Raw genomic sequence first — 26,939 nt, 5'->3', positions numbered from 1 at the left:
TATATATATATACCACATCTTCTTTATCCATTCATCTGTCATTGGACATCTTGGCTCTTCCCATAGTTTGGCTATTGTGGACATTGCTGCTATAAACATTGGGGCGCACGTACCCCTTCGGATCCCTACATTTTTATCTTTGCCTTCAGATCACTATATTTGTATCTTTGGGGTAAATACCCAGTAGTGCAATTGCTGGATCGTAGGGTAGCTCTATTTTCAGCTTTCTTTGCTGTGCAAAAGCTTTTTATCTTGATGACGTCTGAATAGTTGCTTCCCTTGCCTTTGGCGATGTTTCTAGGAAGAAGTTGCTGCGGCTGAGGTTGAAGAGGTTGCTCCCTGTGTTCTCCTCTAGGATTTTGATGGATTCCTGTCTCACATTTAGGTCTTTCATCCATTTTGAGTCTATTTTTGTGTGTGGTGTAAGGAAATGGTCCAGTTTCATTCTTCTGCATGTGGCTGTCCAGTTTTCTGGACACCGTTTTGAAACAGGATCTTGAAGAGGTATCTGCACTTCAGTGTTCTTTGTAGTGTTATTCACAATAGCCAAGATTGGAAACAACTTAAGTGTCCTTTGACCGATAAATGGGGGAAAGTGTGGTGTATATATACATAGAATGGAATATTCAATCTTGAAAAAGAAGGAAATCCTGCAGTGTGTGACAGCATGACAGCATGCATGAACCTGGAGGATGTTGTGCTAAGTGAGCTAACCAGTTATAGATGGACAAACACTGCACGATTCTACTTAAGGGATTCTAAAATAGTCAAACTCGGGGCGCCTGGGTGGCTCAGTTGGCTAAGTGTCTGCCTTCAGCTCAGGTCATGATCCCAGGGTCCTGGGATCAAGCCCCGCATTGGGTTCCCTGCTCAGCGGGAAGCCTGCTTCTCCCTCTCCCACTCTCCCTGCTTGTGTTCCCTCTCTCGCTGTGTCTCTGTCAAATATATAAAGTCTTCAAAAAAAAATAAAATAGTCAAACTCATGGAAGCAAAGCATAGGTTGGTGGTTGCCAAGGGCTGGGTGGAGGGGGAAATGGGAAGTTGCTAATCAATGGGTCTAAATTTCAGTTAGTGCTAGATGAGTAAGTTCTAGAGAGCTACTGCACAACATTGTGTGGATAGTTAACAGTACTGTATCGTATGCTTAAAAATCTGTTAAGATAGACCCCCCCAATTACCTGTTCTTACCACAATACAATAAAGAAGATAAAAGGAAAAAAGGAATGAGACTATGAAAATAACCCAGCAGATCTGAGAAAGAACCAAATAGAACTAGAAATGAAAGTAGCAGAATTGATATTTAAAATGCAGTGGTTAGAGGTGCCTGGGTGGCTCAGTCGGTTAAGCGTCTGCCTTGGGTTCAGGTCATGATCCCAGGGTCCTGGGATGGAGCTCCACTTCGGGTTCCCTGCTCAGCGGAGGGTCTGCTTCTCCCTCTGCCTCTCCCTCTGTCCCCACCTTCCCTTACTCCCCCAGCTTCTGCTCTCACATTCTATCTCAAATAAAAATCTTTTTTAAGATTTTTATTTATTTATTTGACAGAGACACAGCGAGAGAGGGAACACAGGCGGAGTGGGAGAGGGAGAAGCAGGCTTCCCGCCGAGCAGAGAGCCCAGACGTGGGGCTTGATCCCAGGACCCTGGGATCGTGACCTGAGCCAAAGGCAGGCGCTTAATGCCTGAGCCACCTAGGTGCCCGTCAAATAAAAATCTTAAAAAAAAAAAATGCAGTGGTTAATTTGAACAGCTAGACAGTAACATGCAAACTAGAAGATTGATCTGAAGAACTCAGAATGAAGTAGAGTGACAAAAGGGAAATATGAGGGAAATGTAAGGGAAATATAAAGATGTTAAACATGTATCGACAGATTCAATCAGATTCTAGGAGAGGATAGAACGGGGAAAGGCAGTATTTAGGGAAGTAATGGTTAAGAATTTCCACAATTGATGAATAAAAAGATGCTAATTCATAGATTCAGGGAGCCTAACATATCCTGAGCTAGATTAGTAAGGAATTAGTGAAACCACGTAGAACACCAAGGGCAAAGAAGATCTTAAAAGTTGACAGAACTAATAGAATACCTACAAAGGAATGTTAGTTAGGTCAACAGAAGCCTTCTCAAAAGCCAGAAGATAAAAAAATCTTCAAAGTGCTCAGAGAAAACAATTGTCATCCTAAAATTGTGTACTGAGCTAAGTCATCTTTTAAAACCAAGAGCTTAGTAAGGATTTTCAAAAAAAAAAAAAAAAAAAAAGAGAAAGGGGGGAATTTGCCATTAACAGATCCTCACTAAAGGAATTTACAAATAGGAAGAAGCAATATTACTTCAGAAAGCAGCTCTGAGATGCACTAAGGACCCTGAGCCAGGAGACCTTTAACACAGGGGTATGTCTGCACAAATGTGGACTAAAGGAAGCGCTAATCATTCCTAAGAATGTTTACAGGGTTAAAAACCTCCAAGAAGGAAGTAAAGGAAGTGTGTAATTGCTTGGGTTTGAGAAACATGGACGTAGACAACTGCTTATTAATGCTTTGTGTGTCCTTTTTGTCTGATAACTACCATTTGTCGAGCAACCCTGTTCCAGGCACTCTTCTGAGTGCTTTTCCACGCTTTGTGCTCATAGGAGTCTGACAAAGTAGGCATTCTCATTATCCTCACTTGACAGGTGAGGAATCTGACAGAGGGATTTTTCTGACAGAGCAGACCAGGGTACTGCTGCTCATAAGTGGCGGAGCCCAAATTTGAACCTCTGCCCATCTGAATCTGAGGCGTTTTCCTGTTGATTAGTATACATGATCTTAGCATGGAAGAGATACATTTCCTCCTAGGCAAAGAGCTTCTCTTCTGCTTAAAGAGTAAGAATATTTGGGTTTGTTTTGCACACACAATTGCTAACCTGTCCAGGCAGTTCTGTGTTTGACTTTAGATCTTCAGTGTTCTCTGTGATGCAGGCATGTTTTTTCCTTTGATTTGAAATGTCTGTCCTTAAGATTGGCTATGCTGATGGTCTTTGCCTTTCTCCTAGGGCTGTGTGCAAGAAGTTTGGGCTGCATGTGAGTCGAATGATGCTAGCCTTCTTGGTTCTTAGCACTGGCATGTTTTGCTCCTCATCAGGTAAGTAAAAGGGCAGGTGAGGGCATAACAGGTGCACTGAACTTTCACAGTTGCATTGAAAGGGAGAACTTGTGTAGGCATAGGTTATGTTTGGATGCATATCAGTAATTTGCAGAGCACTGTTTTCTACATGATCTTCATCAACCCTTATAGCAATTTTGTGTTAGGGGTAAGAAACATTTTCTCATTTTTGCAGATGAGGTTATGGAAATTGAGAAAAGTGAAATGACTTACTGGGAGTCAACTCATAAATAGCAGAGCTTTCTATTTCATGTCGCTTTCTATTACATTATTGTATATATATATTTTTATTACCATAAGGCTGAAAAACACCAGCACCCTCTGCCTTTCCTTGCTGTTAGGGGAAGAGAAATAATTTTGTTATCTTGCTCTTGTTTGTGTCTAAAAACCGTGTTCTTCATGATTCTGCTTTCTGCCCATTATTTGCAATGTATTCTATAAAGGTATGTATCCTCTGTTGGGCCTTTTTTTTTTTTTTAACAGTACACTTAAAGAGAATTAGACTATAACCTTAGAGTGGTGGCTTGCAAGTTGGGCTGCCATTGAATATTTCTGTTCTCTGAGCCATGGTGGCCTGCTGCCAAAAGGTAGCCTGTTTCCACTTTTCTGGAAAAATTAAGCTACTAGATATAATAATTTCAATTTTAATTTCTGTTTGTGTGTACCGGAATCTAGTATACACATGAAATATACATAAAAATAGTGTTCAGCACAAAAGTGTATATTTAACTTCATTGACTGTATCAAAATCTATGTGGTTGTGCAGAGACCTTACGAGAGTCACTGTCCTCAGTGAGACTGTGCTCTCCCCTCCAGGCCGGCAGAGACCCCCGATTTCTCTGCTCCTTTGTCCTCTGCACTGGCAGCCGTAACTGACCACTTCGGATAGCATCAGTATTATTTGGCATTTGTCTGTGAAGCTTGTACCTCATGTTTTTTTGGTTACTTTGCTACTGCTGAAGTTGATTCTTAGGAGAGGGAGATACTCAGGAGTACCTTTAGCTTTGTCATCTCAGGTGAGAATGAGAAGGCACAGAGAAGTTCAAAGCATCCTTTGCCGGGCGCCCGGGCGGCTCAGTCGGCTGAGCGACTGCCTTCGGCTCAGGTCGTGATCCTGGAGCCCCGGGATCGAGTCCCACGTTGGGCTCCCTGCTCAGCAGGGAGTCTGCTTCTCCCTCTGACCCTCCCCCGTCTCATGTGCTCTCTCTCTCTCTCATTCTCTCTCTTTCAAATAAATAAATAAATCTTAAAAAAAAAAAAAAAGCATCCTTTGATACACAGCCTCTAAACGCTTTACTGAGTTTGGGAGATCATATGGCCTATTTGTGGTCCTTGCCTCATGCTGATGTTTCTTCCCTAGTGCTAGGTGAAGCAGGCCTATACAGCCTGGAGAGGCAGATCTGCATTTTTGTGTAAAATTGTTAGAAACTCTGATCAGATGTTACTGTTGCAGAGACCGCAGAGACCCTGAAAGTACTCAGTTCCTCTGCTGTTTACTACAACAAAGTAGTGCTAAGTGGAAGTAACTAGGAGACGTCTACAGGCCGAACTATCTATGTCCGTCGATGCAGGATGCAAAGCAGGGTTGCCATCCAATATTTGGCCCTTGAGAAGGCTTCCCAGAATTCCTAGAGGGTAATGGTTAGTGCCCGGACAGTCTCAGAAGACTATCAGAAGATAAACTGCTTCAGAAATAGTCAGCAATGGTTCTAAATTTCTTGCAGCATATTCCCTGCCTGGAAGTATAACCTGGAATTCTCTAAGTTTTGGATTTGGGGTACCGGCCAGGAGAGGAATGGCGTGCTTGGCATTGTATGACTAAGCATGTGTTGGTACCTTAAAAAAACAAGAGTGAGAAAATAAAAATTATTGAACTTCATTTTTTTTTAAGGAGTATCACTTTACTGCACAATTCTAATATATTTTCCTCAAAATATGTTGGTTATTAACCATCTGAGCCACCCAGGCGCCCTCAAAATATGTTGGTTATTGACATCGTGCAATGTGGGTAAATTTTTAATAACACCTAATAAACCTCAAACTCTTGTCCCTCCCCCCTCCCTTTGTGTTCCCCGTTTCTTTTCACTCTTGCAGCATTCCTTCCTAGCAGCTTCTGTATGTATACCACATTGGTAGCCATGACTGGCTGGTATATGGACAAGACTTCCGTTGCTGTGCTTGGAGTAGCCGCTGGGGCTATCTTAGGCTGGCCATTCAGTGCTGCTCTTGGGTAAGGGACTAACACAGTTCATCTTCCTTGTATCCCTGGGCATACATAGTAAATCTCCATGTTAGCTTATCTCCATGTTCTCTGGTAATGACCTAAAGTTACAGGAATGAGTTGGACTTACAGAGATTATGGGAAATGGAAGAATATTTCTCTTGGTGCATATTGTTGATTAATTCTAGTAAGAATAGTAACTATTAAGTCTCTGCTGCATGTTAGCTGCTGCTAAACCCCTTAGAAACTGTATTCCTAAGCCTTACAACAGCTTTGCAGGAGAAATACAATCATTAGTGCTTTATTTTTTTAATTTTTATTTTTTAAATATTTTATTTATTTGAGAGAGAGCATGTGCATGAGTTGGGGGAGGAACAGAGGAAGAGGGCCAAGCAGACTCTGCACTGGGCTTGATCCCAGGACCTTGGATCACTACCTGAGCCAAAATCAAGAGTCAGTCGCTTTACTGACTGAGCCATCCAGGTGCCCCAATCATTAGTGCTTTATAAATGAGAAAATAGAGTCCAAGAGGGTAATTTGCCTTTAAGATTATGTTGGGGCACCTGGGTGACTCAGTTGGTTAAGCACTGACTCTACATTTCGGCTCAGGTCATGATTTCAGGGTTGTGAGATCAAGCCCTGCGTTGGACTCTGTGCTCAGCGTAGAGTCTGCTTGAGATACTCTCTCCCTTGTCCCTCTCCCTGCGCGCGCTCTCTCTCTCTCTCTCTAAATAAAGTCTTAAAAAAAGAAAAAAAAGGGCGCCTGGGTGGCTCAGTAGGTTAAGCGACTGACTGCCTTCGGCTCAGGTCATGATCCTGGAGTCCCGGGATTGAGTCCCGCATCGGGCTCCCTGCTCAGCAGGGAGTCTGCTTCTCCCTCTGACCCTCCCCCCTCTCATGTGCTCTCTCTCTCTCTCATTCTCTCTCTCAAATAAATAAATAAAATCTTAAAAAAAAAAATTGTTTGCTTTAGGATCCAGGCCTCCCTGAGCCTGCCGCTGGTGTGTTTTCCACACCACACCATTCTGTGTTGTGCGTTTCCCACTCACCAGGCCTGAAACTGGACACTCCTCTTGTATTCCTTGTTCCCACCACTTCTGCTCTAGTCTGTGCTGCCTTCACTTCTTACCTGCACTGCTAGTAATTTAGAAAAATACTGTACTTTGATGTGAAGGTTATTATAGTACAGTTGACGCTAACAACAAGGAGGTTAGGGGTGCTGACCCCCTGCACTGTTGAAAACCTGCATGTCACTTTTGACTCCCCAGAAAGTTTACAATAGCCTATTGTTGACAGAAGCCTTACTGATAACTTAATTAACATGTATTTTGTATGTTGCATGTATTATATATTCCTAATCATAAAATAAGCTAGAGAGAAGAAAATGTTACCATGAAAATAAAGAAGAGAAGGTATATTTACAGCACTGTACTATATTTATTAAAAAACCCCATATATATGTGGACCCACACAGTTTAAATCCATGTTGTTCAAAAGTCAACTGTAGTAGTATATTTTTATTATAAAAAAAGTTCCAGGGGCGCCTGGGTGGCTCAGTCGTTAAGCGTCTGCCTTTGGCTCAGGTCATGATCTCAGGGTCCTGGGATTGAGCCCTGCATCGGGCTCCTTGCTTAGCGGGAGGCCTGCTTCTCCCTCTCCCACTCCCCCTGCTTGTGTTCCCTCTCTTGCTGTCTGTCTCTCTGTCAAATAAATAAAATCTTAAAAAAAAAAAGTTCCAGCTTGTATGAGGTAAAAAAAATTCTTAATTCTCTTTTCCCCTAGTCTAATCTTCAAAGGTAGTCACTAATACTTTTGTATATCTTTCCAGAAATTGTCCATGTGCATACATACCGTAAATTCTTAGAATAATCCTGTAACTATATATATCTTCTATGTATGTAGACTTAGTTCTTTGTGTGGGTTGCATAGCATTCTATTATCTGACCATAATTTAGCCATTGCCTTATTGGTAGATATGTGGTTTTGTTTTTTGCTATGATGTACAATGCTTCAGTGAACATTTTTGTACGAATGTCTATACGTTTATGGAAATTTATGGGGTAAATTTTTAGGAGAGTTAAAGGTATTCTAGAGGACAGGTATTCTAAATTTTCTTAATTGTGTTTTAAAGGCTGGTTTCCCCACCTCCAGTCTTCTATTTTGCATATCGTCAAAACAGAGATTTTGTGTGAGGCCGTCTTCTATCTTTTCTCCTGTCTTTCAACCATCTTGATGATTCTCATATCTTGAATCTGGTCCAGTCGTCTCATATGTTCCTGGTTGCCTATTAGATATCTCCTTTTCTACAGCTAAACATTTACAAAACTGAGCTCATCACCTTCTCTCCATACCTGTGCTTTTAGCTATGTTTCTAACTCAGTAAATGGTACCACCATCTTCTCAGTGCTGAACCAGGAACCTGAAAATTACCTGTGACTCTTTCTCCTCTGTCCTCTTTATTGTACCTCCTGAATATCTTGAATCTGACTACTCTTCTTCACCTCTGCTCCTGGGTTACCAGACAGCCTCCTAAATGATCTTCCCATCTCTAGGCTTGATCTCTGTAAATCTGCTCTCCACAAACTATAGAGTTATCGTCCTAAAATGCAAATATGATTATATCACTCCCTGTTTTGTTTTAAACTCTATAATAGCTTCCCCATTCCTCTGTGTAACAGAGGCTGGTAACCTGTGACCCGTGGGCCCAGTCTAGCTGGTCATCTTTTGTATAGCCCAAGAACTAAGAAGTTGTCACATTATAAAGGGTTGCTAACAACACACACTACTGACAGACACACACAGAATATGCAACAGAGACCATATATGGCCTGTAAAGCCTAAAATACATACTGTTAGGTCCTTTAATTAAAAAGCTTGCTACCCCCTGCTCTGTGGTGTCCAGATTCTAACATGACCCACAAAGTCCTGATCTTACCTCCTTTTTACCTCTCCAACTGTTTTTGTCAGTTCCTCTGTTCCTTTTACTCTGCACCATTGACATTGAACTTTGTGAGTTCTTCAAATACCTCTGGCTGGCATGTTTTGATTGATCTGCCTTTAGCCTAGATAAGGGATTTTAGGATTGCTGTCAGTTCGCAGTTTACCATCATTTACTGAATACTTTGTGTTAGGCGCTGCTGGTACTTTGATAAAGAAGAGAGTTATGGTTCTTGCTCTTCTGGAGCTTACATTTTAGTAGGAAAAACAGACATTGAACAAGTAACTAAAAGTATGATTACTTACCAAAGGAGAAGTAGAGATGCCATGGAAATATAGCTAGTTGGGCAGAAAAAAATGAAAACACAAATGTTAATGCAAAATTTAGATAATAGAATGTGGAAGTTCATATCACAGAAGAAATACCTTGTGATAGCACATGGCATTGCTAAATAAATGACAGAGATGGTAATGCCATGTGAATTCAGAGGCTGGAGAAATTGGTTCTGCAGGGATTGTTCTGCAGAGGAGTCGAGAGCAGAGCCTGTAGTGGACATTTGGGTAAGTTCTGTAGAAACAGACTGGTGTGGGGAGGGAATTCCTTATGACTGGAGCATGGGTAAGGATTCTGACTAGTGTTCTAGATTTGGAGGTCATGGTTATGGAGGTGATTGTTCATGTAAGAGAGGGAGTACTTACTGAGAAAATGAGTGTAGAGAAAGAAGAGTAGAAGTTTGCTTCTAGGACCTAGGACCATGGTAGGGCACAAAAAAGACATCTAGAAAGGAGCGCTTGGGAAGAGGCCAGGAAAGAACAGGAGCCAGGAAGCCTAAAGAGGAAGGAAGAGATGCTTTGTGTCAAGTGCTGCAGAAAGACCAAAGGAGGTGAAGCTCGTGAAGAGTTACTGGGTCTGGAGGAGAGGAGGTTCCTGTTGACCTTACATCCATCTCACGAACTTGAAGCCAGACCTTCAGGACAAAGTAGTGAAGGCAATATACATACACCACTTGCTTGAAGAATTTAAGTGAAAGGGAGAAGAGCAAATGGTGTTGGAAGGAAATATATCAGAACTGATATATCAAAGTTTATAGTGTTATTAAAACCTTTATAAATCATGGAAGAGATGAGTATTCATTTGGCCGGGTGGGTGTAGGACTGCAGGGCACATTCACTTACAGTTCATATATTTTGAATGTCTGTTACACATAAATACATATAAAATGGAGCTCTTCCCATAAGCTCAGTATTAATATTTCTTGTGTATCATGGGGTGCACAGTACTCCCGTGGGCTCTATGAAGAGGACACTGTACTGTGGAGAAGACATCCTCTCCTAGATCAGCTTTCTTTCCTCACTGTTAACGGCTAGAGACATTTTTTTTCCCCTGTTCAGCATGACGTATGTGTGAATCTGACTTGTTTGAGTCTATATTCTAAGTATTTTATTTAACTTCCTGTTTTGTTTCTCTGTTAAATAGTTTACCCATTGCCTTTGATTTGCTGATCATGAAACACAGGTGGAAGAGTTTCTTTCATTGGTTTCTGGTGGCTCTAATACTCTTTCTGGTGAGTTTTATTTTTTCTTTGTTTTGTTTTACAGTTGTAATGAAAGCATGTTGATGTAGGAAAGAGAATATGAGGAATTCATTCTGTTTTTCATTTTGAAGTTTATTCTGTTAGCATTGGGAGAATATTTCCAGGACAAAACCCTGCAATTGGTGTCTATTTTCTGCTCTGTCGTAGGTGCCTGTGGTGGTCATTGACAGCTACTACTATGGGAAGCTGGTTGTTGCACCACTGAACATCATCTTGTACAATGTCTTTACTCCTCATGGACCTGATCTTTATGGTAAGGCCTTAGGGAATCTGGTGAAGAGTAGGAGATAGCTTCATTTGCCTGAGCTTTGAAATTTCAGCTCAGTTGCTTTATTTCCTCAAATACAGCATTTCTTTGCTGGTAATCTTAATTAAAAGTAAATGACATTTGCATATAGCACAGTGATGGTAAGTAGTAAATATTTCTTCTTGAATAATGTGATTCCTTCCTTCCTTCCTTCCTTCCTTCCAAGATTTATTTGAGAGAGAGTGCGCACATATGAGTGTGGGGAGGGGCAGAAGGAGAAGGAGAGAAAAACCTCAGCAGACTTCTCGCTGAGCAGTCCCAATGCGGGGCTTTATCTCAAGACCCTGAGATCATGACCGAAGCTGAAACTGAGAGTTGGATGCTTAAGTGACTGAGCCACCCAGGCACCCTTTGATTAATGTGATTTCTGTTAGTCCTGCTGTCATTCTCAGCATGCCTTGGCTCTTGATGCTACTTTTTTAAATTAAAAGTTACTTTTTTCTGTTCTCATTAGAAAACCAGTATGACAACAGAAATAGGAAAATAGAAACACTCACAGTTCCATTATCTCCAGATGGCTGTTGTTAACAGCTTGGAGTATATTCTTCCAGAGGTTTTCTGGACAGAGACAACATTTGGTATTACTTGTTCTTTTTAAAATTTGCCTTCGGTATCAGGCATTAGGAGAGAAAGTTTGGAAAATGTGTAGACAAAGCAGAGCAAATGGTAGAGTCAGCATGAGAGGGGGGTAGTTTGGCCAGTTTAGGGTTGAGAGGAAAAAAGTGAGATGCCTTTAGTCTGGGGAAGGCGTTCTCCATCGCCCCCCCCCCCACGCCACACCTTATCCTCAGCTAACCCTGAGCCTGTTTTATTTGGCCCTCTGGGGCATTTGAGTTAGACAGTTCTAGAGGGATGACCTAGAGATCTTCCTGGTCAGATCTGCCATTTTATGAGACTGTTTTTCATTAAAATAAGTGTAGTTTCTTTTGCATTAATTTTCTGAAGGTCTTGAAGCATTTTGTGTAAGTGATCATCTTGGGGCTCTGCTGTGAAGCAGGTTAATAAGACCTCTGTGTCTTATCAGTTTAAGCCATGTCCATCACTTTTCTGTGATACTTTGCCAACAGAACCAACAGATTGGATGACGAGATTTAAAGTAAGCATATGAGTGAGATTTAACTGGACCTGTTGGAATTTGTGGAATATTGTTATTTTAGAGGGCAGTAGGTTATAGGTCAAAATCATGTTTTGTTCAGTGACCTGAATTCACAAACTGCCTTGTTTAGAGAATAATTGCTAAGTGAAGGAATTTTAATTCTTTTTAAAGTTTAAATAATCTCTACACTCCACATGGGGGTCCACCTCACAACCCCAACATCAGGAGTCACACACTCCTCTGACTGAGTCAGCCAGGAGCTCCCTAAGTGAAGGAATTTTAAAAGGTGTTATACACAACTAATGAATTGTTGAACATTACATCAAAGACTAATGATGTACTATATTTTGGTTAACTGAACATAATCAAAAAGAAATAAAAGGCCCCTTTAGGACTGACTCCAAGATCCCCAAGGATGTGAGAAAAAGCTACAATTTTAAGCATTTGCCTCTAGATGTCTCCCTTTAGCTAGAGAGAGTTTGTATGTTTGTAATTGTCCCTTGTTTTAGTTGTCTTGTAAAATTTTATTTGGTTCTACAAGTCAATAGAAGGAAGACTCCCCTCTTAGACCCAGACTGCACACTAGAAATTGATTTACTGGAATCTATTGGAAGCATAATATCCATTATATATGGGTGAATAAGTTATGTCAATTTCAATTTAATTTTGGGAAACTGGCATTACCTTTTAAACAGGTTATTACATAATGACGTTTTGATTGCTCATTTATAAAACTTTGAGACTATATGAAAGCAGTTGCTGAGATAGATGAGGTTTATAAATCTAGTAATTTACAGGTTGGCCAGGAGAGTAGAAAAGAAAGAATAAATTCTTGTTTATGTTTCTGGTTTAACAGTGGCTGGGTGGAGGATCTTTGTTTTGGGATCCAGCAGAGACGTGGCCAGTCTTTCCTTGGATGTTGGCATCTGCCATTCATTTTGGCCAGTGCTTGCCTGGGAGGAGTGCCTGGAGCTCTGTTCTGCCTGCTTTGATGAACCTGGGATGACTTCAGTGCAGATTTTGCTATTTTGAATGTACAGGAACTGATCACTTTCCTAGTGATGGAAAAAGCTCTGTTGGGACAGAATGCATTGTCTTACTGGGTGTCAACAGGACTGATGCAGTGCTATAGTCAGTCAGACTTGAGGGGGTTGTTCCTTGATGGTAGAATTTTTGTGCTTTTACCTCATCTTTGAATTTGACAATTTTGGGGTGGGGTTGATTTCCATTCTTTTAAAGTGTAATTAATTCCTTCTGCAGAGAAAATACTTCTTACATCTTAGAAGTAAGTGTTCTTTGTGTATTCTAGGTCCTCAATAAAGATTTGTCATGATGAATAGATGGGTGAACAAATTTGGGAGTATCCATCAGATTATATTATGCCCTGATCACTCTTCTGTCCTACAGCTATTTTGGTTAGACCTGTTGTGGTGTATTAGATTGGAATTTTTTTGATACCAAATAAAAATAATAGAGGTAAAAGTACTTTTAAAAAATTATTTTATTTTTTAATTAACATAATGTACTACTTGTTTCAGAGGTATGATGATGAATCACAGGTCATGATTCATCAGTTGTACATAATTCACAGCGCTCACCATAGCACATGGTAAAAATACTTTTTAAAGCAGAGTACTTTGATTGTCAGCTAACTTATAATGGGTGAGTCCATTCAGTAAATACCAAAGACTGACTTTTTAATAAATGCTTTGATGCTGATGTCAAACAGTGAGACAGCGTATCTTTTGTCATGGAAACTCCAGCTCTTTTACTTTGCCTACATGTTTGGCACTAATTAGCATTATTTTGACTATTTTGTAAGACTTTCCTGTTCCAAGTGCTTCATTGGCTATGGTAGGCACGTTTCTTATCTGAAAATTACAAATGCATTGTGTTGATAGTTTCTGCCTTCATGTCTTAGTGCTGTTTCTTATATATAAGCCTGTAATACTTCTTGAACAGATAGTTAACTGGATTTCAGCTAAAGAAACATTGAATAAATTGCCTTTGGGTATTTGTGTCCTCATAGCATTTGCTGTGCAATAAGGCTGCAGTTACAGGAATAGATAATTATAGTCCAGTGTATTATGTGCTACAGTAGAAAGATGGGGAATCCTAGGAGCAAGTCCATCTGGTGGTAGCAAGAAGACTTCTTAGAGGTTGTGGTTCTTGAGCTAAGCCTGGAAGGAAGTAAAAGTTTAGTGAGTAGATGCTAGAGGAGTGTATTTCAGACAACTATGATGTCCAGTGTAGGTACTGCTGAGACAAAAGATTGAGCATTGGATTCTTTTTTTAAAAAGCTAAAGTAGTTTTACAGTGTTAGCTGATTTTAGGTAGAAACTGCGCAGGCATGAGCAAGATAAATTCAGTCTGTCCACTGTGATTATAATAGAAATATTTACTCTGGTGTTCCTGGTTTTCAAAGGGACCGTTCGATACTTTCTTGGCCAGAGAGCATTTATTAATGACACAGTCCAGACCTGAGCTGACTCTTTGGAAACCAGGAGAAAGAAAAGGAGTACATTTTCACAACTATTAATTACAATAGTTTCTGTTTAAAAAAAAAATGCCTGTTATATAGTAAAAATTTTATACTGCTGTCTTCTTCCCCTCACAAAAACTCTGTGAGATAGACGTTATTTATTCTTACTCGCAGCTGTGGAAACTAAGGTGGGGATGGTGAGGGACTTCCACATAATTAATAAGTGGCAGAAGTGGGATAAGAGCCCAGGGATGTCTGACTCCAAAGCCTGTGTTCTTTCCACTGAGAACAACCTCAGCAAAACCCTGGAGTTTGGCAATTGAGACTGTACAGGAGAATAAGCTTGCAGAAACAGAGCATGAGTTGGAGATAGTAGAAGATAAGATTTGATCTAAAGAAGGGGCAGGAAGTACCTGTACCTTTGAAGTGCACTTAGGCTTGGAGGATGCTCAGGAGCCTTTGGAGAGCTTCAATGGCACGATGCCATGCACACTGGCAGGCTCTCTTTCACATGGGAGGAGCATTGCGCTACCCTTGTCAAAGAAGGAATATTTGGACGAGGTAAAGAATACTTGGCATTTAGGAAATTTAGTGTAGACATAAAATTGCAAAGTCGTAGGCAAAACATCCCTTTGGTGTCAAAGATCAAGAAATGAAATTTCATGTTGCAAGAAAGAAAGTGACTGGTCAAGGCACTGATTTTGCTCTTACCCTTGTAACATTTCAAGTTCGTAGATGTTGAGGTTGATAAGTATTTTTGTGTGGTGAGTGAAGAATGTGTTCTCTGAGGAGGAGTACACAGGCCTGGGGAAGGTGTGGGAGGACAGGTCTGAGAAATGCTCTTCCCTCAAAAATGACACTGAGTCTGCTCAAGGATGCCACTTCGCAGCTTGGGACACAGTCCCTGCCTGTTTCTGTGTTTTTATCCACATCTGTCAGATTGCTGGACAGGACATTTTGGAAGGCAAAGGCGAATGGCCTTTATTAAAAGGCTCAAAGTTTTCCATTCTTGCGGTAGCAGAGAATGCAGCTTCCGTGAGTCTCTTGAGAGTTGACTGCCAGCCAGAGCTGTTCTAGAGCTTTCCTTCTGTTGCTAATTGTTCTTGGTGAACCTTGGTGTCTTTTTGCTCTTGGTGTTGCAAATTTGACATTTATAAGAGGATTTACTATAATTTAGTTCTTGCAGGTCTTTAAAATTATAGGTCTATAAAAAATGGTTTCCTTTCATTCAATCTGGGGAACAGTAAACATTATCCCTTCTTTTAGCGTCTTTGAAGGTTCCCTTTAGCTTATTTGAATGGAAGGAATTGAAGCACTCTCCCTAAAGAGGGAGATGGGTGAGTCATTCCCCACAGACACCCTGTTTCCAGCTTCTTTCACTGCACACTTTGCACCAGTTAAATGTGTAGCTTGTCATCCTGACGCATTTTTTTCTGCATAGTTCAGCTTTGATACTTTCCGAGAAATATCATCGAATATCTCCCTGGAAAGAGATAAAAGTTTTTCTTTTCTTTTTTAAGGCAGATGTCTCATCAAGTAGGGGAGGACACTGGCTGCAGAATTCACTATTTTTGTCCCTTTTTGCCCTTGTTTTTAAGACTGTTGCCTTGGGGCACCTGGGTGGCTCAATCGGTCGGGTGTCTGCCTTCGGCTCAGGTCATGATCCCGGGGTCCTGGCATCGAGCCCTACATCGGGCTCCCTGCTCGGCGGGGAGCCTGCTTCTCCCTCTCCCTCTGCCTGCTGCTCTGCCTACTTGTGTTCTCTCTCTCTGTCAAATAAATAAATAAAATCTTAAAAAAAGACTTGCCTCTTGAACCTTCCCCACTCTTGGCTTATCCTCCAATTTTTATCCAGTTCTTCCAGGAAGTAACAGTCAATTATGAAATGTTCATAGCCTAGCTGTGAACTTGATCTATGAGTTCCTAACAGATAAACATAGTTGAGTTTACCAACTTCATACTTTTGGTTCAGAATCTCAGACTACAGTATACCTAGGTAAAAAGATAGTCAGCCCTAGTAGGAGGGTATAATAAGTTGTGGTAGAGACAAATATTTGCTGGAAATAAAGTGCTTCCCTGAAAAAATAATATGTATTTGTAAGGATCAAAGAGAGAGAGGCTTTTTTTTCCCCCCTTCTTGATGCTTATTAGCATCTGTAAAAGATGATGTGAAAGGTGACATCATTTCTCCTAGTCACTCTGGTTTTTCTTCTCAGGCTCAGATTTCCAAATTTGTTTAGGAAAAAGGCAGGTCAAAGTTGATATTGCTGCCACCACATTGGTGGTCAGGAAATGATACAAAAAACTACCTTTCTTGGGGCATCTGCGTGGCTCAGTTAAGTGTCCTTCTCTTGGTCTTGGCTCAGGTCTTGATCTCAAGGTTGTGGGATCGAGCCCTGTGTCAGGTTTCTTGCTGGGTGTGGAGCCTACTTAAACAACAAAAAACCACAAAACTACCTTTCTGGAAACTGGATTCTTAAAGGACTCAATTTAGGAAATGCGTTGTTAAATACTGATTAAAATCCAGAGAAGATATGTATTTCTATATGAAAATCTTCAGTTTTCTGAAACCAAAAAGGTGATTTGTAAAGAATACCGGGTATAAATATGTCTCTAATGAACTTGGCCTGGGATAGGACCTTTGTTCATGGTCACCATCATTGTGTTTAGACAGAAAGGAGTGAGCTTTCCCAAAAGGTGACACACAATTGAAGTTGAGTCTTTCCTTAGGGTACCCCCTCCCTTTTCTCCCCTAAATGTTTCTAGCATTACGGGTTTGGTTTCTAATCTTATTTTGCTGTGCAAGCTGCAAAAATGTCAGGTTTTTCTGACTATTTCTCTGCCTTCTGATTACCCTTTTAAGCAATGCTGATTGCAGGAAATTGCTGTGGTGCAAGGCGGGTGTCACAACACACAGTGATTAAAACCCGCATGTGTCATTCACTGCCTGATTGAAGTAATCACACAGAGGGGAAGAGCAGATGAAAAACCTGCTAAATGTGCAGAGGAGGGCTGGTTCTCATCATTTGGGTTTAAGGATTTTGAGTTAAAGAATCAAAACTCATGTGAATCAGGCTTGTGTTTTCAGTCATTTTTTTTCATTCTGAGTCCTCAAAACTTCTAAGCAGGATCTGGATCTGTGAACATTATTTCTCTAAGGAAAACAACTTACTGCTTTTTACCAAATGCAGGGTTCCCTGTATACATGACTATAGAACAGTGGTTAAGCATGTCAAGGGGAAAGATCCTAGAATGTAAGTGGGACAAACAAGTGAGAATAAAACGGGGAAAGACCTGAATAGCTCAGTCCTGCAAGACTTGCCCTCTCCTCCCCCTGTCACACGCACTCCAGAGACCAATCCCAAGTCTACAGATGGTCACTTCTGACCCACTACCTGTAGATGGGAAGTTCCAACAGCCCCCTCCTGGGGTTCAGTTAATTTGCTAGAGTGGCTCAGAGAACTTAGAGAAAAATTTACCTAAATTTACCAGCTTATTAGGGAGGATATTATAAAGGATACAAGTGAATAGCCAGATGGAAGAAATGCATAGGGCAAGCTTTGTGGGATGGGGCTCAGAACTCCTGTTCCTTCCAGGAGCACCACAGTCCTCACCATTCTGCGTGTTCATCAACCCGAAGTTCTCTGAAGCCTGTCCTTTTGGGTTTGTATGGAGGCTTCATTACATAGGCAGATTGGTGAATTCATTGGCCATTGGTGATTGAACTCTATTGCCAGCCCCTTTCTCCTCAGAGGTCATCAGGGTGGAATTGAAAATTCTAACCCCTCAGTCCCATGGTTGGGTCCCCTGACCATCAGTCCCCATCCTTAGGCTACCTTGGGGCTTTCCCCAAATCTCATAATTAACAAAAGACACCATTATCACTCTTATCGATTAGGAAATTCCAAGGGTTTTAGGAGCTCTTTGCCAGGAATGGGGATGAAGACCAAATATAAATTGCTTATTATAAATCCAGTATCACCTCTAAGCTATTTAAATTATTTGGTTGTTCTGGAGAAGTGACCAATCCTATTCTCTTCCCATCTTCTGCTCTTATTCTTTCCCTGTGTGGCTGAGCTCCAGGAACTGAGTTCCCCTTGTGGACTCAGTCACTTGAGGCATCGGACTATCAACATTACTTGAACAAAGAACATTTTGAGTCAAGCATTGTAAAGGTGTTGAAGGCATCCACTAAATGATTTCTTATCTGTTTGTTTCCCTCAGGTACAGAACCCTGGTATTTCTATTTGATTAATGGATTTCTTAATTTTAATGTAGCCTTTGCTTTGGCTCTCCTGGTCCTACCACTGACTTCTCTCATGGAATACCTGTTGCAGAGATTTCATGGTGAGTAGTGTAAGGGATGATAGGTTTTTGTGGAGGAAAGAGCAAGTAACAATGTATACCAAGAAGTGAAAATGATTCTACTACTTCTGTTCTCCATTTTTTCCCTATGGAAATGGTTGGCTTAGTGAATTTTCAATCTGTATTTGTAAATTTATGTGAAGATTTGGCTAATAATTGCAAGTTAAACTGACAAAAGGAGGAACTTTATATCCTTTCAAGTGGGGAAATCAGTATAGCATACAGAACCACCCAGGGAGGCAAAAACAGTTACCGAATCTCAGGAGATCAGCGTATTTGAGTCTTGTGTATTTTAAAGAAGTGCATGCTAACATGGAAGATGGCTTAAGATAATAAGTAATAGAGGTAAACATTCTTAGGGGAATTACTTCAACCAAAAATTTGAAAACTAAACCGTACAGGGATTTCCCTCAAATTTGATACTGAAGTGAGAGAAGCTTTGGACTTCCTAAGAAACATTTTGCTTCTCTTTGTTCCGTTTTGCTTCTGTGTTTGCCTTATTGTAGAAGGTTTGGTTTGTCAGTTATTTTGCTTGCTTTGACTCTGTAGTGCAAGGCAGTGTTTTCTCAAGTTGTCACGGATTTGGGTATCTAGTGCCCATGTTTCTATTATGGAAGACAGATTTGAGCAGAAGTTCATATGAGCTTTGGAAAGAGATTCAGTTTCAGACTTTTCAGTCTGATTTGGATGCCATATGATCTCTCCATCCCACCCCTCATTCTGCTCTTCTACTATTAATGGTTTATAAAGAGTTCACTGTGTTATACTATTCGAATATGAAAACAGTTTTCAGTCACTTTTGTTTTAACATGACCATAATGCCATTATCCTAACAAAAGCAACAGTAATTCCTAATATCTAATACCCAGTTGATGTTCAGGTTTCCTACATTGTCTGAAAAACAGCTTTTTATAGTTAGGTTTTTTTTTTTTTTTTTAAAGAGGATCTAAAAGGGGTCATATACTGAATTTGGGATTAAGTTTCTTAAACTTTTTATGAGGTTCCCCCCCTTCTTTTTTCTCCTGAAGATTTCTAAAGAAATTAGGTCATTCACTTTGCAAAGTGTCCCACATTTGGATTCAGCTGTTTGTCACCTGGAGGTGTTAACTTATTCCTCCATTCCTTGGATTTCCTAAGGATCACTTTATCTTTTTTTGAAAAGTAACTTTTTTTTTTTAACTATAAAGATAATTTATGCTTGTGGAGAATTTGGAAATGTTTGTGATGTAAGTATAAAAACAGCGTGTTAAGCTGTTCTCTACAGTATGAATCCAATTTTGGTTTAAAAATGTGTAATTTACACACATGTCCACCTAGTAAGAAAATGAATGCTGTTTTTTTTTATACTTTCTGTGTATTTTGTAATAGAAAAAATACTCTTAAGGGAAAAAAACAAATATAAAGAATCAGGAAAGAAATTGCTTGTTATTCCATCAAGTAGTACAACTATAGTTCTGATTTTGTACATTTTATGGAGGATATTCAAAATTTTAGGTCATATTTTAGTTTTTTAATGTTTAAATATTTAGTAATCTCTACCCTTAATGTGAGACTTTAACTCACGACCCCAAGATCAAGAGTCCCATGCTCTTCTGACTGAGCCAGCCAGGCGCCCCAGTCCATATTTTAAAATGTGTTTGTTTAAAAAAAAATGTATTTGTTAGCCTTTTAAGATACAGAAGAGAAAAATATTTCATTTTCTTATAATTAAGAAATTTCCAACCTAAAAAACTTCCTGGGAGGTATAAATCCTAAATTGTAGCCTAAAATCTCATGGTAAAATCTTAGAGTAGAAAGTTTAAAGGATAAACTTGGTGTTTCAGTTCCAGAATTTTCATCCCTAAAGAGTTTCTACAAAAATCCAGATTAATTGAGGAATACCAAGATGGATCTTTGTGACAATCCAGAGTTTTTCCTCTAAACTTGTTCATTGTAGACATAATGAACACCAGGGGGCACTGTCTATCTACCCTTTGCCAGTGACTTCTAGGCACTGCTGATTATGACTAATAGAAGCACAGTAGGGGGTGCCTTCCTGGTGGGTTGCAGGTTTATCACTTAGTGTTCATGTACCTAACCTTGGGAACTTTCCAGCGGGTGCTTGGGTCTTAGTGCTCATTAAATTCCTTTAATTCTTTAACATGCTTCAAGTATATTTGGGTTCCAATTTTGGGATTCAGAGTGGATGGCTATTGCAAAAGAGGAGAGAAAACGTCATCGGTGAACTTCCTTTAAGAGTGTTTTTATATTTGCTTTGAAACAAACTCTTTTGTGGCTTGACGAAAGCCAGTGATGGGTTTGAGAATCCAGCTTTTTCTTTCCTTTGATCTATAGCTATTTGAACAGACTGATTGGTATATAAGAAAGGAGATTAATGTATTAAACAAAACATGGGAATTAAAAGCCAAGAAAGGAGTTTATGTTACATTTTTGGTTAATCTCAGGAACCTTTAATCTTAGTGGCAGGACTCACTGGGGAGCGAAGGCTTTTTTCTTCAGTGTAGAAATTACTAAGCTCTGTTACCCATTCGCTTGACTTTCATTTGTGTTCTAGCCAAATCCAGTATTGTGCCTCCTGTTAGATGTTGGCTCTCTTGGGGGAGGTCAGGAATATACACCTCTTTCTACTTAACCCCTTTACTGCATCAGAGAAAGTGTGACTCCAAGAGCTGAAATATTTTATGGGGTGCCGTAGGGCGTATTCCTGTTTGAGATCAAGAGAACATTGAAACTAAAAATGTTGTTTCGTTCTAATATGGTGAAAGGTGGATATTTTTCTGTGTCTTACAGTTCAGAATTTAGGCCACCCATATTGGCTTACCTTGGCTCCAATGTATATTTGGTTTATAATTTTCTTCATCCAGCCTCACAAAGAGGAGAGATTTCTTTTCCCTGTATATCCACTTATATGTCTCTGTGGCGCTGTGGCCCTCTCTGCACTTCAGGTGAGTTTCAGGGAAATGCTTATCTGCTTTGTTCCATTTCACTTTCAAAATTGGTCATAAAGCTTAAAGGCAAATTACAGAATGCTTCCCTCAAGATATTTTATCCATGCGTTAAACCTGATACAGATCATATTATTAAAGCTTTATGTATTGATTGCTTGGCTGTTGATCATACTTTTTTTTTTTAATTTTTATTATGTTACGTTAGTCACCATACATTACATCATTAGTTTTTGATGTGGTGATCCATGATCCATTGTTTTCATATAACACCCAGTGTTCCATGTAGTACGTGCCCTCCTTAATACCCATCACCGGGCTACTCTTAAGCTGGTTACATATTTGCACTGTTAATTTGTGTGTTAATTTCTTTCTGTTGCCAACAAGAATCTACTTGATGTTAAAGGAGTTTTATTAAGTCCTTGTATAGGCCTACCACAGGATGGTGGCCTCACAGCAGAGCTACTGGAATGTCTGCTCTTCAACTCCGAGATCAGATTAAAACTTGCTCAAGTGTCTGGAATAACATCAGGCATTTAGCAATATGGGACACTTTGTAATCCTGGCTTAAAACCTGTCCAGGTCAATTCCTTGTCAGAACTAATCTTGAATATCTTTTTGTCTCTGGCCTCAGAAGCCTCCAGGCTCTTTTTTGACCTCTGCTACCATTTGCAACTGGTAGTAAAGAATAATTAGGGTTACAGTTTAGAGATATAATTCACCCATTTAAAAAGTGTAAAAAATTAAATGGTTTTTAGTATATTAACACATATGTGTAACCATCACCACAGTGAACTTTAGAATATTATCACCTCAAAAGCCCTGGACCCATTAGCTGTTATCACCCCCCCTTTCATATCTCCCCAGCCATAAGCAACTACTAATCTATTTTCTGTCTCTGTAGATTTGCCCATTCTAAGCATTCCATGTAAATGGAATCCTAAAGTATGTGGTCTTCTGTGACTGGCTTCTTTCGCTCAGCATTATGTTTTTAGTACTCATCCATGTTAGGATGGTAGTTTAAGAAAAATTTTAAATTATAAAAGTAATTGAACTTTACTGCACATAATTTTTCATTTGCTATTTTTTAAAAAAGATTTATTTGAGAAAGAGAGAGCACAGGCGAGAGTAAGAGCATGTGGACATGGGGGGAGGGGAGCAGAGGGAGAGAGAAACCCAAGCAGTCTCCTTGCTGAGCGTGGAGCCTGATGTGGGGCTCAATTCCATGACTCTGAGATCATGACCGGAGCCAAAACCAAGTCAGACGCTCAACCAACTGCGCCACCCAGGCACCTTTTACTTTACTACTTTATAAATTAGCCCTACTTTATAAATTATAAACTTACTACCTTATAAATTAGCCCTAGTATCCTAACAAAACCACCTTCCTTCCAGCATTGTTACCTATCACATACCAAACTTTATTAGGGTTGTAATCTAAATGTACATATAATTTTACATCCCTTTTAATATAACTACATTATATCATTTTCAGGGTTGTCATATCTGTAACCCATCTTTTGAATAGGAGTATGTTTTAAATTTGGTACAAAAACATTATGTATGTAATGTACTGAATTTGTTACATATAATGATTAGATACATAATTTATGGTAGGTTTAGGATGCTTATTTCAGTATTATAAACAAACAGTGCTAGGATGAATATCTTTAGGTGTTTGGATTGTTTCCCTAGGACAGATTCCCCCAAATATGAAGGAGTTTAAACACATTTATGGCACTAACAAGTAAATATTTGCAAAATTTTACTTCTCCAAAGTTTAGGTCTAGCCTAGGAAGGAAAAGAAATCTAATGGGAACGTGCTCAAAGACTGTAGAATTCATGCACGTATGTATATGTTGTAATAATATTCCTCTAGTTTGTAAAGAGTTTAGCAGATAATTAGCATTTTCCTGATGCTTTGTGAGAGGAATTCTTTTTTCTTGTTTGGTCATGAGACATTCTGTTGATACTAAAAACTGATGAAAACTTCTCAGTGAGAAAAGTAAAGATGAATACTTGTTACATCAAAACAGAGATACTTCATATATCAAAGCAACTGCCAAAAAGCACTTTTGTCTATTTAATTTATTTATTAAGAACAATCTTTTTTTAGGTAGGGTCCGTGCCCAACGTGGGGCTTGTACTCACAACCCTGAGATCAAGAGTTGCATGCTCCACCAACTGAGCCAGTCAGGCACACCAGCACTTTTGTTTAAATATTAAAAGAAAAAATTATTAGGACCTTAAGCACTAGAGAGGTTTCCAAATATTTTTCCTACGAAGCTGGTGAGAATTCCTCTGGTTGGGCTGACCTGTAGATAGTCTTAACGGAATTTGTTTTCATCTTAGAACTTGGAGCGGGTGCCTCACCAAGTGTTTGCAAATGCTCAGACCCTTAATAGACTCTCTTCTGCTGCTTTTTCCCTCTTGGTGTTATTATGATGTTTTCTGATTGCGTTACGTATATTCTGCAAGTTCTTTTTTTTTTTTTTTTTTTTTCAATACAGTTTTCTTTCCTTCTAGAAATGCTACCACTTCATGTTTCAGCGATACCGCCTGGAGCATTACACGGTGACGTCGAACTGGCTGGCATTGGGAATGCTCGTCCTGTTTGGGCTCTTGTCCTTTTCTCGCTCTGTGACGCTGTTCAAAGGTAGATGCACAGCGGAGGTCTTGCCCTAGACTCACGAGGCACCTCAGCTTGGGTTTTGATGGATACGTGATTGATACAGTTCAGCTTCAGCTGGGAGGAGGACTGCTATAAAGAGACCCTGTGGACTTAATATTGTGACAGGGATGTGACTTCTCTTCCTTAAAATGAAAGAGAAGGCTGAGAATTCTACAAGGAATTTGTGACGGACTATAAATTTTTTTTTCTATTCTTGTTTTTGGTTACTGTTGATTTTTTAAAGGATGCTTTTTCATTTTGAAGGATGAATTAAGCGTTGAACATAGGAAGCAAATTTGGGGCTCAATTCCCATGATTGTATTCTTCCTGTAATTATTATTTGGATCCAGAAGATTAAAATGTGCTCAAAGAACAGAAGTTAAAAAGGCAGAAGGGTGTAGCCTCTCATCTTACTCATCTTTGGCTTTCACAAACCTCTCTTCCTTCCAGGGTATCACGGGCCCCTTGATTTGTATCCAGAATTTTACCGAATTGCCACGGACCCAACCATCCACACTGTCCCAGAAGGCAGGCCTGTGAATGTCTGTGTAGGAAAGGAGTGGTATCGCTTTCCCAGTAGCTTCCTTCTGCCTGATAAGTAAGTTTTCCTTTAATTCCCAGAGTTTTATTTTTTATGCTTATTATTATTTATTTTTAAAATATTTTATTTATTTGACAGAGAGGCAGCGAGAGAGGGAGAGGGAGCAGGAGCGGGAGAGGGAGAAGCAGGCCTCCCGCTGAGCAGGGAGCTCCATGCGGGGCTTGATCCCAGGACCTAGAATCATGACCTGAGCCGAAGGCAGATGCTTAATAACTGAGCCACCCAGACGCCCCCTAATTCCCAGAGTTTTAAATCAAGGAGTAAAAATAGCAATTCTATGACAGTGTCTCCTTAATTTTTCTTTCATGTTCGGATTTTCACAAAAAGTTGTTGGATAATTGACCACTTCAGAGCTGTAAGATTGGCACTGTGCAACCACAGCAGTGTTCAGTGGACTGGCGGCTGTGTCTAGCCACACACCCCGTGCTCCTTGTAACTGCAGGGACTTCTAAAAACCCCTGGGGCCCCAGGCTCCTGCTGGTGGCGCTTCTTGAGGATTCATATGTAAATTTCAACAATCATCTGATATTAATCCACTTCTAAAAGTAGTCTAGAAACTCTAGCTAGAAGAGTGTTTTTAGAGAAGAAATGTTTGTCATCCAACGATAGTGAAAGTTCTTTACCAGCAAGTGGACGCTGGGGAAAGCTGTGGTTAAGGTAAGTGTACCACTTGCCTTCATGCTCTCTGTTGGATGATAGCATAGGCTCAGGAGTTCCTCGTGTTTGCTTAATTCGGACCGAGAAGATCCTATTTAGGGAAAAGGGAAGTCAGGTTAAGATGAGTCATGTTGTTCCATTTGGGAATTGGCTTCAGCAGCTTAGCTGGTGGGGGTATCTTGTGCTGAATGAAGATCCTGTATCAGTCATTAATCATTAAATTGTGGGGTTTTTTTTTTTTTTTGAAGTATTAACTAACGTTAGCCTTTGCCTTTTACCTTTGCAATAGTTTCACAACTAAAGATACTTGTGAGAATTACTCAGGGACAAAGTACTCCCATAGTGTGTTCTTGCATTTCACTCTTTTCCTACCTGATGAATTTGCTTTAATTTGGTAAGTGCCTCTGTCATGTGGTTATTGGTGATAAACTGGGATGCTTCTCTGGTTGTTTGGTGGAAGGACCATTTGGTTGCAAATTTTACTGCCAAGAGTTGGTGGAATAGGTTGAGAGACCTCTCACTGAAAATTTCTCAACGATATTGGACTGAATCATGACCTTTGCCTCTATGCCCCCGGCGGAGGTTTTAGCAGAAATATTTTTTTCTCCAAGCGAGATGTTTTTCACATGAATTTTTTTTTTTTGGCTTATTTCAAGTACATTTAGCAACATGGGCCCCCTGTGTTTTTCTTACTCTTCCTTATTTGTGTTTCTGACAGTTGGCAGCTTCAGTTCATTCCATCAGAGTTCAGGGGTCAGTTACCAAAACCTTTTGCGGAGGGACCGCTTGCCACTCGAATTGTTCCTACTGACATGAATGACCAGAACCTGGAGGAGCCATCCAGATACGTAAGGGCGACAGTTTCTTTCACCACTTGAAAGTTCTACCCTAAAATCTGTTGGCATACACGTTGGAGCCTTGATTAAATGGGAATTTCTTAGAAAGTGATTTCTTTTTTTTTTTTTTTTAAAGATTATTTATTTATTTGAGAGAACGAGAAAGGGAAAGAGAGCACATGAGAGGGGGGAGGGTCAGAGGGAGAAGCAGACTCCCCGCCGAGCAGGGAGCCCGATGCGGGACTCGATCCCGGGACTCCAGGATCATGACCTGAGCCGAAAGCAGTTGCTCAACCAACTGAGCCACCCAGGCGCCCTTAGAAAGCGATTTCTTTAGGGTAAGAGATGTAACAGCTTTTGTTGAGAATGATAGCACATTTAGAATTTCCTTTTATTTTCTGTGAAACACATAGTTCAATATATTTTCTGAGCCGGTCTGGAAATTTTCTTACGTTGAATTCAAATCATTTTGAAACATTCTGAAACTCTTATCATTCCCTGGCTCATTAAAATATTTGGTGGGGAACTTTCAAGTTCTCAGTAGACCTTTGACCTAATTATCAGTGTATTCTGGTTTTAGCAAATGGACGTCAGTGAATGAAGGCTATTTTCCTGGTGAGTGCATGGTGCAATCTCTGTCAGGGTCGTGCTCTTTCACCCACTCATTTCTGTGTACTCCAGGATCCCATGTGGTTTTATTTCAGTTCCTTTGAAAGATGACACTTGCGCCATTTGATACTTGTAAAATCTTTGTAGAAAAGGTGAATGCGATAAAGATAATGTTCCTGGTTCCCGGAGACAGCAGAAGAGTATTTTATAGAATTATTAGAAAGCAGTTTTTTTTTTTTTTTTTTTTTTGGGCAACCTGTCTTTTAAAGAATCATTTAACGGTTTAGATGTCAAACACATTTTGGGTAAGTTTTCCCATATACCTCCTATGTGAAATGACCGGGACTCGTGGTATTGTGAAGGGCTCCTGCAGCCACACGTGGCCTTTTGTCTCCCAGATGGAGACCCTCAGGGCTTATGAGGGAGAGTCTTACTGTGGGAGTTTAAGCTATAAGCTATGGAAATGGCCATTGTCAGATAT

At 40.1% G+C, this 26,939-nt stretch overlaps 1 protein-coding gene across 5 annotated transcripts in view; it reads left to right on the top strand.

The window, feature by feature from the left end:
* Positions 1–26,939, top strand: part of ALG9 (ALG9 alpha-1,2-mannosyltransferase) — an 89,317-nt gene that overhangs the window by 13,243 nt on the left and 49,135 nt on the right. For all 5 annotated transcript variants that reach the window (XM_025893643.2, XM_073903732.1, XM_025893644.2 and 2 more), the window contains 9 exons: positions 3,027–3,115; positions 5,231–5,366; positions 9,772–9,859; positions 10,037–10,142; positions 17,999–18,121; positions 20,930–21,084; positions 23,611–23,740; positions 24,206–24,353; positions 25,732–25,861. In XM_025893643.2, the coding sequence (XP_025749428.1) occupies positions 3,027–3,115; positions 5,231–5,366; positions 9,772–9,859; positions 10,037–10,142; positions 17,999–18,121; positions 20,930–21,084; positions 23,611–23,740; positions 24,206–24,353; positions 25,732–25,861 (1,105 nt within the window). The remainder of the gene's footprint in view (positions 1–3,026; positions 3,116–5,230; positions 5,367–9,771; positions 9,860–10,036; positions 10,143–17,998; positions 18,122–20,929; positions 21,085–23,610; positions 23,741–24,205; positions 24,354–25,731; positions 25,862–26,939) is intronic.

This window comes from Callorhinus ursinus, unplaced genomic scaffold (assembly GCF_003265705.2).
Source record: "Callorhinus ursinus isolate GAN/ISIS: 27379988/994484 unplaced genomic scaffold, GSC_fseal_2.0 scaffold19, whole genome shotgun sequence".
Lineage (NCBI taxonomy): Eukaryota > Metazoa > Chordata > Mammalia > Carnivora > Otariidae > Callorhinus > Callorhinus ursinus.
Note: the sequence above shows the minus strand (reverse complement) of the source record. Positions and strands in the feature narration are given on the sequence as shown.